Source organism: Silurus aristotelis (assembly GCF_946808225.1).
Source record: "Silurus aristotelis genome assembly, chromosome: 9".
NCBI classification, from domain to species: Eukaryota; Metazoa; Chordata; class Actinopteri; order Siluriformes; family Siluridae; genus Silurus; species Silurus aristotelis.
Genome location: NC_139582.1, coordinates 3,952,012 through 3,968,048, shown reverse-complemented (window position 1 = coordinate 3,968,048; position 16,037 = coordinate 3,952,012). Strand labels below are relative to the sequence as shown.

Here is a 16,037-nt window from a genome sequence, read left to right as displayed (position 1 = left end):
AAACTGTCTGAAAAACTATTTATTATTGTATTATTTATTTAAAGTAGTAAATAAAACATTTATGACAAGTAATTCGAAATTTTTGTTGAGTTTACACTACAGTACATGTACAATCCCCCTTGAAAAGGAACAATCAAAAGGAGAGTCGAAACCTCACGATTTTTTGTTACTCGTGAGGAGTCATAGAACGTAACCCCCATGAGCATTGAGGTTGCATAAAATTCGAAGTAATACAAGAAAAAAGTAATATTCATCATATTCATCATAAGTATTCATCCTCTATGGTCATTTCTTGTTACAACCACCTATTTCTGCAGTTGTAGCTCCATATATTCCGATTAAATATTTTGGGCAAGAAATGCTTAGGATCTGTCAGAGTTTGTTAGTGAAGGGCAATCATCACATCTTGATATATTTATATATTCTCAGTCAGATTTCACGCCAAAATGTAGGTTGTTAGGATTTTCTTTACTTGTGCACTGAATCCTTATGGATTGGCTCCACGGAACATTGCTGATCTGATTATTCACAGGAACGCCAGCTTTGTATGAAGATTGAGACGAGGAGAAGCTGTTAGCATGAAAGGTATGAGGAATTTCTTGAGGACCAGTTGCTTCGAGAAAACGACAACAGCATACCAGTTGTTTGTGTGGTTAAAACCCCCCTGAGAACAGGGTCTGTGCTGTAACACATGGCAAGAACTGTTTAAAATCACACATGCCAAGCAACATATGTCATAATGTTATAGGTGTCGCATAGACTAGGATGCAACAGGCAGACAAATAATTCATAAGATGAGCCACAGAAAACCTTCAGTGAGTTTTAAGTAAGGAAAAAAAAAAAATCTGTGTATGTATATGTATATATGTTATATATATATATATATATATATATATATATATATATATACATATATATACATATATATATATATATATATATATGTATATATATATATATATATATATGTATATATATGTATATATATATATATATATATGTATATATATATATATATATATATATATATATATATATATATATATATATATATATATATATATGTATATATATGTATATATGTATATATTAGTTATGTATGTATATAGGGCTTCAGAATAAAAAAGTTAATGCAAATTCACACAAGGCATGAATTTCTGTTTGACCATTTTAATAAATATAAAAGAGGTGAAATTAAACATTTGTTTTACCGAAGTCTCAAATCCGCAATTAAATCCGTCCGTGTGGAAACGTGTCAAAAGTTCCGTTTGGTGTCCTGATGATTTACGTCATTTAAAACGCCATTAATTACTTTAAAACCTTTACAAGAATATTTTCTCTTCATGCTCTATGTTAAATTTTGGTTTCACTAATGTTGAGACGTTAACTCATGACAATCATGCTGTTCACTTCTGTGTTTTTGATGGGTGATCAAGGGCTTAAATTTCATTCTTAATGCTTTTAAAAAATGGACTTAATACAATTTGACTTTGTGAAATTTGCAGGAACCCTGATTCTGATATTATATTAGATTATTTGATAATGATATGAGCATCTAACATTTAAGGTTGTGTGTGTGTGTGTGTGTGTGTGTGTGTGTGTGTGTGTGTGTGTGTGTGTGTGTGTGTGTGTGTGTGTGTGTGTGTGTGTGTAAAATCTCTGTTGGTCAGAAGGTATTATTGATGCTCTGACTTGTCAAATCACAGGTTTGTAATACTGAGCTACTCATCATTAATGATGTAAAGCTTTTAAAAAGTTTTTTTTTTTATCTTTATGTAAGAAGTCGTCAGCCTTGAAACATTTAGGATGTCTTTCACCATGGGGAAATTCTCAACACGGCTGTTGTGCATTCTGCTTTTTCATATAAACGCGAAAATTTGAAAAAAGAGGAGGGGTATCAAGACTACAGTCAAATTAAATCAATCAATAAAATTGTATTTGTCACATACACATACATCCGACATGCCGTGAAATGCTTTTTACGGTGGTCTGGCATGAGGGAATAGGATATAATGCTATATAATGCTATAATGTAGTATAATGACAACAGGAACTTCTGCATTTTGTGGTGTGAGATCTTTTGGGAAAATAATGAACTTTTAGGCAGAAACAGTGTCCTTTTTTTACATTAGGCCCCATCACACAAATCTATCACTACAACATTGTGTCTTGTCATGTTTCCATGCGCACGTGGTGTCTGTGTAAATGTATGCATTGTGTAATGGGTAACCTGAAGACCCCAGTGATGAATTCGCTGTGTTTACGTGTGCACGAGGCAGACCGGGCTCAGTTTTGCCACATCTGTTTAGCGTAGCTGTGTGCCATACCCAACGTGGGTGCTGGATTCTATTTCTGTGTTTGTGTATGTACTGCAGATGTCTGTGACCCAGTAGGAAAGGGGACGGACTCGGCATACTCGCAGCTGAAGCTTGGCATGAGCTCTTGTTAGCTCCAGGGCCTGAAGTTCCCATGAGGTTTATATTTCTCAGGCTGAAAAGAGGCAGCCTTCAAATTTCCAAAACAGACCTCATAACGTAACAGGTTTTTGTCACTTCATGTCCACTATAACGCACTCGGATTAACTCTCCAGGGCTCCTCGGATATGCGTGCAAGTTCACGGCACATGGTAACTTTTAAATTGTTTTCTTTCTTTATTAAATTCCTTCCTGCTAACATGATAGACTGGTATAGTTTTGCAGGTATAGCACATTTTAAAAGCTCTGGCTAATTTAGAAAAAAAAGCCACAAATCAATGTATATTTTTATTATATGCCGCGTCTGCACTTTTGCCTTATGAAAGAAGCTGAGCACTTTTATTTGGAATGCAGATTATTGAATGATGTCAGAGTGGTGCAGAAGGTATTTGCTGCAATCTCACGGCTCAAGAGTTCAAACGTATTTCGTCTCCTAGTTGAAAATCTTTTGCTGCAGCATTTTTAATTCTTGTTGTACAATTGTGTGCCTCACAACACAACAAGTCAGGTGTTCCAATACTTTTGTCCGTATAATGTAGCTGAAACTGTTTTCTGTGCGTTCTCAGCAGTTTTTTAAACCTTCCAAACTGAATCTTTATCTGTAACCTGTGTATTTTGTGTTTGCAGATATTGACATGAAGAAGGATATCGAGGTGCTGATAGCAGAGGAACGTGCACAGATCATCTGTAAATATGATAAGGTAAGAAACTGGTGGCTTGCTCTCGTTCTGTGTTCACATTAATGAAAGTGTGTTATATTGTCTTCGGATTTTGATTTGAATGTATACTTGCAGGAGGAGGAGCTCATTCATTTTTGATCGGTTGAATAAAAAACGTCACTCGTGGAGAGAACCTGTGGCCAAAGCTAAAGTTGATGTAAAAGTGTGTGTGTGTGTGTGTGTGTGTGTGTGTGTGTGTGTGTGTGTGTGTGTGTGTGTGTGTGTGTGTGTGCGCTGTGTAAAGCTAAGCAACGACCTGCTTGTCAGAGAGGTTTATACGAGTGGGAAAGCTTTGCACCTAGTCTTTTATGTTTGAGACACATTCATGTTCCTTTTGCTTTTATCCAACAATGAAGAAAAATAAAGTTTTGTGGAGTCCAAATTGCACATTTTTGGCTCTGATAGAAGAACTTCTGTTAGACGGAGAACAGGAGAGATGATGTGATCAGACTGCCTTACACTCACAATCAAACATGAAGGTGGAAGCTTAATGGTTTTGGTTTATTTTGGAGCAGGACAGGTTGGAAAATTATCCAGGAAAGAGAACCAACATGGCTACCATTCCATACCTCAACTTACACCATGCGTCTGGACTGCGGCTTATTGGAAACGACTTGTACGTCCAAGCTCTATAAGCGTCATCTGGAATGTTACCCATCATAAAATGACGCACCTTAAATCCTACCGAACTGCTCTTGGATGAACTGGAAAATAATCTCCAACTTGTGAAGAACATCTTTGGCAAGTTTTATAACAGGAATGGCAGAGTATTTCAGCTGAACGTTTTAGAAGAAATGAACTGTCGGGATGCCGAGGGTGCGTAAAGCTGTTATCCATGTTAAGGAGGATTTTTTCAATTGAAAATTATGTGAAACATCTGAACATTTATATATATATATATATATATATATATATATATATATATATATATATATATATATATATTTGTTTGGACAAAGTAAATGTTCATACCGTTAGTTTGTTGAATAGAACAAAAAGAAACATGCATGTGTCTAGAGGTTCCCTAACTTTTGACCTAGGCTCTAAATGCATATGTATGACTTATTACATGCATTTTTAATATTTTGTATTCAATAATCTTATATAAATTAAAGTAATATATAATTTTTTTTTATTAGAATTAAGGCTATAGATAGATAGAATGTGCTTGACGGTTGACTCACAGACTCCATGCGGCCTCCCAGGTGCGCACAGGGCTCCATGGGGGTGACCACTGCTTTGGACTAATGATTTGGTTCTTGCTTTGTGCTGCTGCACTGCTTCTGAGTAACAGAACGGCCATGTTAAACCTGTTGAATCATCATCACAAACGAGCCGGAGCGCATTTGGTTGTGCTGCTGAATCGTGGGCTTTCGTTTTTCCTATGGAGATCTTTTATGTAATACGGAGCAAGTGTACACGATGGTGTTTCAGGTTCCAAAATAATAGTTACAGTATGCTTCAGCAGTCTTCTGTAAGATGCTGTTATCGGCTTGATCATTTGTGGCATGGAAAATGTTCACCCATGTTCTTATGGTTTTCCTTCAGGTACTATTTGCATTTTGATAAAATCTGAGTTTAGCGATGGCCAGTTACCAGTTTTCTACATCCTAGCTGTGTTGAGGCAGGTTGATAAAAAACTGTCTGAAGATACAGTTTTATTTCTGTTTGTAATATTTGATATTGAATAAAATCTTTTGAAGATCTTTCATTTGGATTTGTTGTAGTATTTGATCGAGGTCGAACGATTCGGTTGCCGTTTAGTTGAATACTGGAACTACCGGCTGTCTAATCCATACCGATAGTTTTTCCAGGCTGCGTTATACAGCACGAGAGCGGCCTCTAAAAGCGAATCATTGACACCACATGCTGTTTATTTGGACTGTTTTTTGCAATTTGGATATTGCTGTTTTTATTAATTTGAAATGTAATGTTTTTGAATGCATGTCTTTTATTTTCCTCAATATTTATTGATATCAATATATGCAGTATTTATTTCATTTAGCACATTTTCATAATTTATATTTATTTATTTATTTTTTTTTTACTTTTGTAATTTGTAATTTCAGTACTATTTTACATGGAGTGTTTTTTTTTAAGCCAGTATCCATTCATATAATCGGTTGATATCGGCAAGTACGATCCAGCCTAGCTTTCAGTATCGGTCGACCTCTAGTAGTTGATGTATATTACGAGGTATTACCTTGTATTTCTACTGGCTAGTCCCATGTAAAGTATTTAGGCTGGAAATATAGGGTACAGGAAGTGTGTGCACAGATCAGTCTATGGTATTGATTCAATCACTGCTTTTGTTGCGTAATGGGAAATTGGGAACGGTCTAGTCTTTGGGCTATAGTTCTCTCTGATAGTCTTCCTGTTGTTGTCCTCAGGAGAGAGCCACACATCAATCTCTGTCCATGTCAGCTGCTGGAAATTGATCCACACTGACTAGAAAAGCTTTTAACGCTCTGTGTTATTGAATATACTGGATGAGGTTAAGGATATTCTGTGAAACAACTATGGTTCTGTCAGCATGAAATTATTTGGATAACTATATTGTGATTTCAATATAGGAACATATAATCATTCTTCTTATTATTTTTAACCATTATCACCTTGTACTATTTTTACTGGCCTTTATTCCAGAAGTGAATTTCCCATTGGTTTTCTTCTTAGAAAATCTTTCATTAAGGACTTTAAACCATTAAAACAAACCAAATTGCTGTGGGATGACTTCATGAAAATGGTTTTAAAACCATAAATTCATTTTGGAAAAGGCAAAACTGTGCACGTAGTGTCTTTTACAAATGCTTTGTGAATACCATTGAATTGCCTTTCCTCCACTTTTCTACCAACATTGTTATAAAAAAAACATTTTAAACCCTAAAACCCTAAACATTTCATTTGAACTCGACTACTACTACAACATTATTAATCAATGTGTCAAAATATTGAATTTCATATAATTTGATTTATCTAGCTCATTTATCAATAGACAGTGACGTATAAGAGTGGAGGAAGGTGCACACAGGTGGGCTATGTTCTATGTATGAGGTTGGAGACTGTAAGATGTTGGCAGGGGACATTGTAGCTAAACAGCATCAGATGGTGGTCTGTAGGACAGATGTGGAGGTGAAGAAGAAGAGGAGGAGAGTGAGGGCTGAAAACATTATAAGATAGTGGAAACTCCAGGAGGAAGACTGTAATGTGAGATTCAGGGAGGAGGTCAGACAGGGGCTCGGTGGTGCTGAAGAGGTGCTGGATGATTTAGCAACTACTGCAAAAGTGATGAGAGACAGCTAGAAAGGTACTTGGTGTGACATCTGGAAATAGAAAGAAAGACAAAGAGACGTGGTGGTGGAAGGATGCAGATGGAAATGTGTTGACTAGTGAGGAGAGTGTGTTGAGAAGGTGGAGGGAGTATTTTGAGCAGCTGATGAATGAGGAAAATAAGAGAGAGAGGGTTGGATGGTGTGGAGATGGTGAAGCAGGAAGTGGATAGGATTAGTAAGAAAGAAGTAAGAGCAGCTTAGATTACATACCGGTAGAAGCATGAAGATGTTTAAGAGAGATGGCAGTGGAGTTTTTAACCAGGTTGTTTAATGAGATTTTGGAAGGTGAGAGTAATGAAGAAGTAGGGTGCTGGTACCAATCTTTGAGAATAAGGGAAATGTGTAGACCTGCGGTAACTACAGGGGAATTAAGTTGATCAGTCACACCATGAAGTTATGGTAAAGAGTAGTGGAAGCCTGGCTGAGAGAAGAGGTGAATATCTGTGAGCAACAGTCTGGTTTCATGCCGAGAAAGAGTACAGCTGATGCAATATTTGCTTTGAAAATGTTGATGGAGAAGTATAGAGAAGGGCAGAAGGAGTTGCATTGTGTGTTTGTGGATTTAGAGAAAGCGTATGACAGGGTGAAGAGAGAGGAGTTGTGCTATTGTATGAGGAAGTCTGGTGTGTCAGAGAAGTATGTGAGGGTGGTGCAGGACATGTATGAGGACAGTGTGACAGCAGTGAAGTGTGCAGTAGGAATGACAGACTGGATCAAGGTGGAGGTTGGACTGCATCAAGGATCAGCTCTGAGCCCTTTCCTGTTTGCAGTGGTGATGGACAGGTTGACCTGTTAGTGGATGATATTGTGATTTGTGGTGAGAGTAGGGAGCAGGTTGAGAAGAGCCTGGAGAGGTGGAGGTACATGCTGGAGAGAAGAGGAATGAAAGTCAGTAGGAGTAAGACAGAGTACATGTGTGTGATTGAGAGGGAGGGGAGTGGAGGGGTGCGGTTGCAGGGAGAAGAGGGAGGTGGAGGAGTTCAGGTACCTGGGGTCAACAGTGTAAAGTAATTAAGAGTGTGTTAGTGAAGTGAAGAAAAGAGTGCAGGCAGGGTGGAGTGGGTGGAGAAGAGTGATAGCAGGAGTGATTTGTGATAGAAGAGTATCTGCAAGAGTTTAAGGGAAAGTTTATAGGACTGTGGTGAGACCTGCAAAGTTGTATGGTTTAGAGACAGTGGCATTGGGTAAAAGACAGGAGGTAGAGCTGAAGATGCTGAGATTTTCATTAGGAGTGACGACGATGGACAGAATTAGAAACGAGTTGTATTTGCATGTAGGATGTTTTGGAGACAAGGTGAGGGAGGTGCGATTGAGATGGTTTGGACATGTGCGGAGGAGGGAGCCACCAGGAAGGAGGAAAAGAGGAAGACCAGGGAGGAGGTTTATGGATGTGGTGAGGGAAAACATGCAGGTAGTTGGCTTGAAAGAGGCAAATGTAGAGGACAGGGGGGTATGGAGACGGATGATGCGTTGTTGCGCCCCCTGACATGAGCAGCTGAAAGAAGAAGTAGATTTATCAGTAGACATTGTCTTGCAGAAGCTTTACAAAATTATTAAAATAACTTTTAAATGTATTTATATCAGTCTATAGTTTACTCTTTATAAGTTCATCCCTTTTGGGCAAGCCAGTGGCAACAATGGAAAGGAAAAACTGCCTGAGATGTAATGAGGAACCAGACTCAGAACAAAACCCCATCCTCATCCGGGTGGCACAGAATGTCTATTCTATATAGTTCCATCATTGTTGAGGTTATGAACTGTACACAAATAGACACTTGAATGCATGGCAAATGAAGTCCTAATCCATTGTAGCAGGCAGTTTTTTTTTATTAATTTCAGTCCAAATTTATTTTCATAGTTTTCTGTTTGAAGGTTAGGAGGAACCTTGTTCTTCAGTAGCGAGTGGTCACCATTTAAAAAGAACACTATCCAGAGGTAGGGCATCAGAATGAACCAGGCAGGTAAATAGTTCATGTAATAGTTAAAGACACTGCAGTATAAAATATTCATCGCAGAATTTTACAAAATCAAGAAAAATTGGCAAAAACATTTATTCAGTATATTATAAAATGAGTTTATATAAATGATGGACAACACAATGACTGATGGCTGCAAATGCATGTCTGTCAAATCTGATGGATATTTAATGGAATATATATTCTCTGACCCTGAGAGGTGTCTACTACATCCATCCTTCCTACACACACACAATTCAAACAACAACATAGACAGTATTCTATCTGGCTGTTTATGGAAAGGTGCATCAAGTTGCTGGATCAGGCAGATCCGGAGAGCAAAAGGGGACAAAGTGGAATCTTAGAAATATAAGTAGCACGACAGACATATGGAATATGGAAATATGGATGGTAACACATATAAACACGTCATAGCCATCCCAATGTGCTTGTTGAAAAACACCCGTTTTTCTAGCTTTAGACAGGTTCTGTAATTTCCTGACTAAAAGCTACTAACGTACACAAGTGTTTACGTGTGTGTGTGTGAGACTAAATGCTGAGATTACGCTACCGATTGCTGCTATGCTGCTTTAAATCTGAATCTGTTTGAGTTGGCTGTGCTATTAATGATATAACCATGTCCCAGTGTTTATTGACCTTTGACACTGTTATGCCCTATACATGTGTGTTTCAGGGTAGGGAGGAGGGGGTTGAGATCGACCCTTGGGAAGATGCAGACTACAGCATTTACAAGGTCACGGATCGCTTCGGCTTCCTGCAGTAAGTCACAGAGACAGCACTAAAACCTTTTTTTACAATTTTTTTTTATGTGTTTTCAGGTGACCATTAGGATTTGTGGTGGGGTTCTGTAATCACTCCTGCTCGAAGACTGTTAAAGGAATATTTGAGAACAGATTGATTTATTTTTTCTCTAGTTAGTTTTTATAGTTAGTTAATTTTTATTCCTTTTATAGATCTATTTTTAATTATTATATCACAATATTAATATGTATATACATGTATCCTTATTCTTATTATAATTTTGAATAATGTAAATTTTTTTAAATGTATATTTCTTTCTTTTTGTTTTTCTTTTTCTTTCTTTTCCTTCCTTCCTTCCTTCCTTCCTTCCTTCCTTCCTTCCTTCCTTCCTTCCTTCCTTCCTTCCTTCCTTCCTTCCTCCCTTCCTTTCTTCCTTCAGTAAAATGATATGATAGAAAAAAGAAACACTTAGGGTCTTGCTGCAGTATGAAAATGAACACTGACGGAGTGCTGCGATGTGTCATGATGCATAGTGAAATTACAGTTTCTACCCTAAATGGTTTTGTTCTTCTTATAACCAAGAAATCTACCAACAATTAACATAACCGCTTATCATTTTACTGAGAAACTGGAAAGCGCCCAGTCCTGTGAAAAAAACAACCGTTTTGCTGTTACACCGTTACTTCCATAAATACTAAACAATTGACTTCCAATAGAAGGTTTTTGCCTTCTAATGCAATATATAGTATACCACTACAATATTGTGTAACTTTGCTGAAAAGATCTGGGACAAGTAAAGGAAAACTTTAATGCTACTGATCCTAAAAACACTTTACTACTGCCTCCAGTTGTAACATATAGCAGGAATAAAGTCAGGTGTCTCAAAATAGTGTGTGATTATGTATGTGTGTATATAGAAATTCAGATTCCTTGATATCATTACATTTTCTTTCAGTGAGGAAGAGCTCCCCATTCCAACTCTTGTTGAAGAGAAGGTAAGAATGAAAAAAATGAAAGAAATGTAACTATGATCAGAACCATCACAACTCCACACGTGCAGCTGAGACCAGTAGGGCCAAACATTACCACATTACCCTGATGCTATTTAGATTGTGTGTGTGTGTGTGTGTGTGTGTGTGTGTGTGTGTGTGTGTGTGTGTGTGTGTGTGTGTGTGTGTGTGTGTGTGTGTGTCAGTATGATGACAGAAACAGCTGCTTGGTCTGGAATTATGCTAGCATGTGATGCATACCATACATGCTGGGAGCTGATGTTTCTGTTCTGTGATTGTTGCTGTTAATTTAAGAGCTGAAGATTTGAAATAATTAAATTGAGTATAAATCATGAAAAAGTAAAAATAACTCAGTAAACAATTATAGTGATTTAATTTTTATGTCTGTGATGTACATTATTGATGTGCATCTCCATACCTGAGGCCGATATAATACAATAAAGATAGATTCCGATTCGGTTCAACACAATACGATGTAACGGAAAAAATATGATGCTATGCAATTCAATATGGTACAGATAGTTCACTTTTATTTCTTTGGTTCAGCCAGACAGCAAATCATCAATTTAATTAATTGCCTTCTGGCTTCTAAGGCATCACCCCTTTCACAGGCCTTAGTAGTGGAAAGAAAACAAGAAAAAAAGAACAAAGATTAAATAAAACCAGACGTTCTCTTCCTGTTCCGTCTGCAGGTAGTTACAGCTCTGCCATGGTAATCTGTATTCTATGTGACACTCAGGACACCCCTCGGTCTCCGTAGTGTTGCGATACGTCGTATTCACGAGAACACGCTCGAGAAACGAGGAGAAATGAATCTACATATCAAATATTCACAAATTATTGGTCCCTTTCTAAATGAAAGAATGGTGCATTTACTAATAATTATATATAAATAAATCGCGACTAAGCTGCCACTCTCGGATCCTCGAGCAAGGCTGTGTATTGGGACCACTCAAGATCTTTCACTCCAACCCATGTAAACAATATCTTTATGGAGCCGGGTTTGTGGGTTTCACAAGGCTTTTCAGTTCTTTTGTTTATATAAAAAACAAAAAGTGGCCATTTATATGTATTTTTTTTTTTTTGCCATATAACATTGTAGTTTTTTCTTTTCCTGGATATTCTTGGATATTTGACATGGATGCAGCTAAACAATAAGACAAATTAATTAAAACGAATAATTTATTATCGTCAATACATTTCAAATATCAATGATGTGTTTTAATAACATATTTTGTTTATGTGGCTTTTTTAAACTTTGGTGTGTTGCTTTTTTGATTATCGTGTATTCTTTTCCCACGCAGCAAAAGCAGCTGGAGGTTGACCGCGTACAGAAATGGTTAAAGATGGTCCGAAAATGGGAGAAGTACAAAAACAGTGAGCGGGTAAGATCTAACATCCCGCTGCGACTAAAGCTAATGGACAATAATGCACTCGTTTTAATGAGCTGGAGCTTTCAATGAATATTCCATGATCTTGATCTTCTGGTGTAGATGATAAAGAGGGTGTACAAGGGTATTCCATTGCAACTACGAGGTCAAGCGTGGAGCCTACTACTAGATGTGGAGGAGGTTAAGAAGGAGAACGAAGGGAAATACGAGGTAAACGATCACACACAATTACATATACACACTTTAGAGAATCAGATGCATTATTGTACACTATGGACCAACAGCACCTGGCAGGCTGAGGAGCATTTTTGAAAATGGCTTGCGATTGAACGATTGAAACGATTGAAAACGGAAGTGTGGACAGGTGTTTTTAGTTTTTAGATTAGTGTAGGAATAGCCAAAGTCCTTTTAAACTGTCTTAAAAAACTTGTAGTTGAAAACAAGTGTGAATAATCAATACGAGTGTGATTTGTGAACTTGCAAGTGTGTGTCTGGAGTGTGAAGGTAAATGAAGTTTGAGTTTAATCCTGACTTAAACTGACACAAACCAACAGTGAAAAAAATGCTAAACATGATCTCAATCTCAGAGGCATGCAGACACCCACTCAGACATTTAGTTGAGGCGCCTGCATAAGTGGAGTCTAAAAATAAAGGAGTTTCACCAGTGTAAATATTGAGGTATCTTTTGAAGTTAAGTCAACAGTTCTGATTATTATACACCCCAAGCTGCATCTGTTTGTTTAGAGTGATGTTATGGGGAGCAAAGCTGCTTTAGGGGGATTTGTTTATGATCGTAAATCAGACAGATGGTGGAACAGAGAAAGCAAGAGATGAAAGAAAACACATTTCCAAGACATAATAAAGCCACAAAGCTGCTGTGAATGTAGCAGTAATATTCTGGTAATTGATCACTTGTAATTTGTTATTAGTGTTCCTGTCCACTGAAGGACCGAACTCAAGAAGCATGAAGAAGTAATGTAATGAATATAAACAGTCCTCTACAGCGGCTTAAGCTGCAATTGTCATGAACGGTTTCGTGTTCAAATGCCCATCAGTAAAACCTCAAAAAATGTAAAACTATAATAAATGGACATTGTGTGTCACCCAGATGAAAATAGGGTTCCATTTTGAATCCGGTTCCTCTTAAGGTTTCTTCATTATACCATCTCAGGGGGTTATTTTGCCACTGTTGCCACTGGTACATTAGAAATAAACATGCAGAGACTAATTCAGACATTTAAAATCCATATTTGTAATCTGTTTATTTCTCATGGAGATGGGCACTATCATTGGCACCACCAGCAGGTGCTTGAGGCAGTTGCTGTGGGAATAGCCAGAGCCAACAAGGACCACCACAAGCCAAAGACTGCCAAGTTTCTCAGAGCCGGAGAAAAGGCTCACTCACAACCAAGAGTAAAGTCTGGACTCCTATGCTACTGCTTGGCAATTGGAGGTGGAGCTCGAGAAGGTCCCAACCAGAATAGCATCCACACAGCTTTGTCTAGACATGATCATTGTCTCAGATTCCACCAAGCAACTGATCTTATTGGAGCTCACTGTACCTGAGTGCATGGATGAAGCCATGTGGGCTGCAGAGGATTTGCAGGGCATTCACTCTGCATAGCATTTACACAACAATGTATCACAGGGGACAAAAAGAGAAAGGCGATTAGAAATGCAACCACTAGGAGCTCCACTAGGTGGCTTTGGATTAAGAGGGCAGAATCGCTGCAGGGACACATGCAGGGGTCTGATCAGCCCAAGCTAGGTTGCTTGGACGAGTGTGTTTTTTTGCTGAAAGACCCAAAACACCCAATGACCCCAGGATACAGCACTTATGATGTGTGCCAGCACATCTGCATGATGTATCTTTTAACCATTTCTATAAAGCTGCTTTGGGACAATGTCCATTGTTGAAAGTGCTATACAAAATTAAATCGAAAAGGCTAATATGCAGTCATGCTGAAAAAGCAGTTATTGATCAAAGCTACAGCAAACTTAACATTTAGACTAATGATATCCATTTGTCCTAAAACACTCCATATAAATATGCAACCAACCATTTGTGTGGTTATGAATGCTCTATTTATTCTTCACATATGCTGCAAATGCTACAAAGCTGTGCTTAGTTTTTTTACTATCATGCATTCTTTTTCCCCCCCACAGAGAATGATCGAACAAGCCAAGATCTACTCGACGGAAATTAAACAGATCGATCTTGACGTGAACAGGACCTTCCGAAACCATATCATGTTCATGGATCGGTTTGGAGTAAAGTGAGTCCGGCATGCATTAATATCCTACAAATGAGTCCCAGCATGGCAGGAAAACTTTACATACTTCACAGTCGGTGATCCAATTCATCCCAAAAGATGTTCAATACATTTACAGCATTTGGCAGACCCTCTTATCCAGAGTGACTTACATAAATCCCAGTCATACAACTGAGCAGCTATCGGGTTAAGGGCCTTGCTCAAGGGCCCAGATATGGCAGCATGGTGTGGCTGGTATTTGAACTCACAACCTTTGGATAAAAGTCCAATGCTTTAACCAATAAGCTACCATCTCCACCAATAGGGATGAGGACAAAGCTCTATAGCAGGACACTCCACCTCTCCAACCCATGTAAAGCATATCTTCTTGGAGCTGGCTTTGTGCACAGTGGCATTGCCGTGCTTGCGCCTGGGGTGTAGTCAGTGATCCAAATCATCCCAAAGGTGTCCCAATTAGTTGAGGTTACAGTTTAATAGCATGCCTCTCAACATCTTCCACTACAAACCATGTAAAGCGTATCTTAATGGAGCTGGCTTTGTGCACAGGAGCATGTTTGGGTATCAAATCAAGTGAAAGAAAAATTTAAGGCCACACCATCCAAATACAAATTTGTGATAGCAAGTTTTGGGAAAGCACCATATATGGTTGGAAAAATCAAGTGTCCCAATATCTTTCTCCATGTGGTGTAGGTTGTTTGCTGGTTCTTTGATTTTGATGATTTTCTGTTTACATGATTGATATTGTAGCTAACCGCTAATAAATCATATTAAATTCAGACCTGGATTCCTAATAGTTAATTCCTAATTTACTAAGTAGATGAATGAATTTTGGCTTGTGCAGCCTATCTAGTGTACTGTATAAGAGGTTTGGGATTTGTCTTTTCTGTTTCCAGCTATTCACACACCTGTAATAGGATTTAGGCTAAATTGCTGTCACCCTTTGAGCTTATATTTAATTGGAGCAAAACCCAGACACATGACAATGCTTGTGCTGGTGTGTTTTGACTTTAATAGAGAAATGTAATGCTAATGAAGATCATTTTCAGAACATATTAGCCAATCTCAGGGCTTACTTAGTTAAAGAGTTGCTTTGATTACTGCTCCCTGGCCTTGGCTCTGGATAGTCATTGGATAGCATACTATATCTCCACCATTGAACATTTAAAGGCTCTGGCATGGAGGAATTGGTGTTGATTCTAAAATAAATTTAGATGTTGAGCTAATTTATTGCTCAGAAGCACCTGGTACTACAACTCTAACTGACTGTACAAGACTTTAGAAAGGGCATTACTCGTAATCACACTCTTCGGTACTCATGATATTTCTCACTCTCTGGTGTTTTTATTGTTTGTATCATTTTGTATCACACTTTTGACATCACCCAGAGTGGGATGAGTTTTCCTTTTGAGTCTGGTTCCTTTCAAGGTTTTTTCCTCATACCATCTAAGTGAGTTTTTCCTTGCTACAGTTGGCCCAGGCTTGCTCATCCAGAAAAAATACACTTAGTGCACTTATACTTAATAATTTTGGGACAATATTCATTGTGAAAAACACTATAGAAATTAAATTGAATTGAATTGAATACTACAATGGTTTAGGAGCACAGGTTGCATGAACAGTTTTGCATTTAAATGGCCATCACTGAACACCTCAACAAAAGGTTTCTTCCTCATGCTATCCCAGGGAGTTTTTTCCTCCCCACAGTCGCCACTAGCTCGCTCATTAGGGATCAACCTACAATGATAAGGAACAAAATTATAGGCACTTAACTTATACACTCTTTTATACAACTTTCTAATGGCGTTATTTCTGTAAAGCTGCTTTGAGACAATGTCCATTGTTAAAAGCACAATACAAATAAAATAAATAGAATTTCTAATATCAAATATTATCTTTCACAATTACACTTTTATGCTATTTGATGCTATTGCAATAAAATAGGCATCTTTAATACTTTAATACTAATACTTTACTTATTATTTAGTTAAAAGTATTGAATTTAAATTTTTCCGGGTTATAGAGGACAGGTGGGGCTTAAAAATCCCCCATAAAGTGGGGAATGGCAGAAGAAGTTTGAGAACCACAGCTCTACACATATATATGCAATAGGTAGTGTAACCA

At 37.8% G+C, this 16,037-nt stretch overlaps 1 protein-coding gene across 7 annotated transcripts in view; it reads left to right on the top strand.

Moving 5' to 3' along the window:
* The window catches only part of LOC310730793 (USP6 N-terminal-like protein), a 40,731-nt gene that overhangs the window by 13,268 nt on the left and 11,426 nt on the right, over nt 1-16,037 (top strand). For 2 of the 7 annotated variants that reach the window (XM_083549974.1, XM_083549973.1), the window contains exons 2-7: nt 3,102-3,175; nt 9,175-9,260; nt 10,198-10,237; nt 11,557-11,637; nt 11,746-11,853; nt 13,810-13,919. In XM_083549974.1, the coding sequence (XP_083406100.1) occupies nt 3,110-3,175; nt 9,175-9,260; nt 10,198-10,237; nt 11,557-11,637; nt 11,746-11,853; nt 13,810-13,919 (491 nt within the window). In that variant the 5' untranslated portion in view covers nt 3,102-3,109. Of the gene's footprint in view, nt 1-2,456; nt 2,627-3,101; nt 3,176-3,268; nt 3,357-9,174; nt 9,277-9,681; nt 10,238-11,556; nt 11,638-11,745; nt 11,854-13,809; nt 13,920-16,037 lie in introns of those variants that run through there. The other 5 variants (XM_083549976.1, XM_083549977.1, XM_083549971.1 and 2 more) reach the window with 4 other exon arrangements.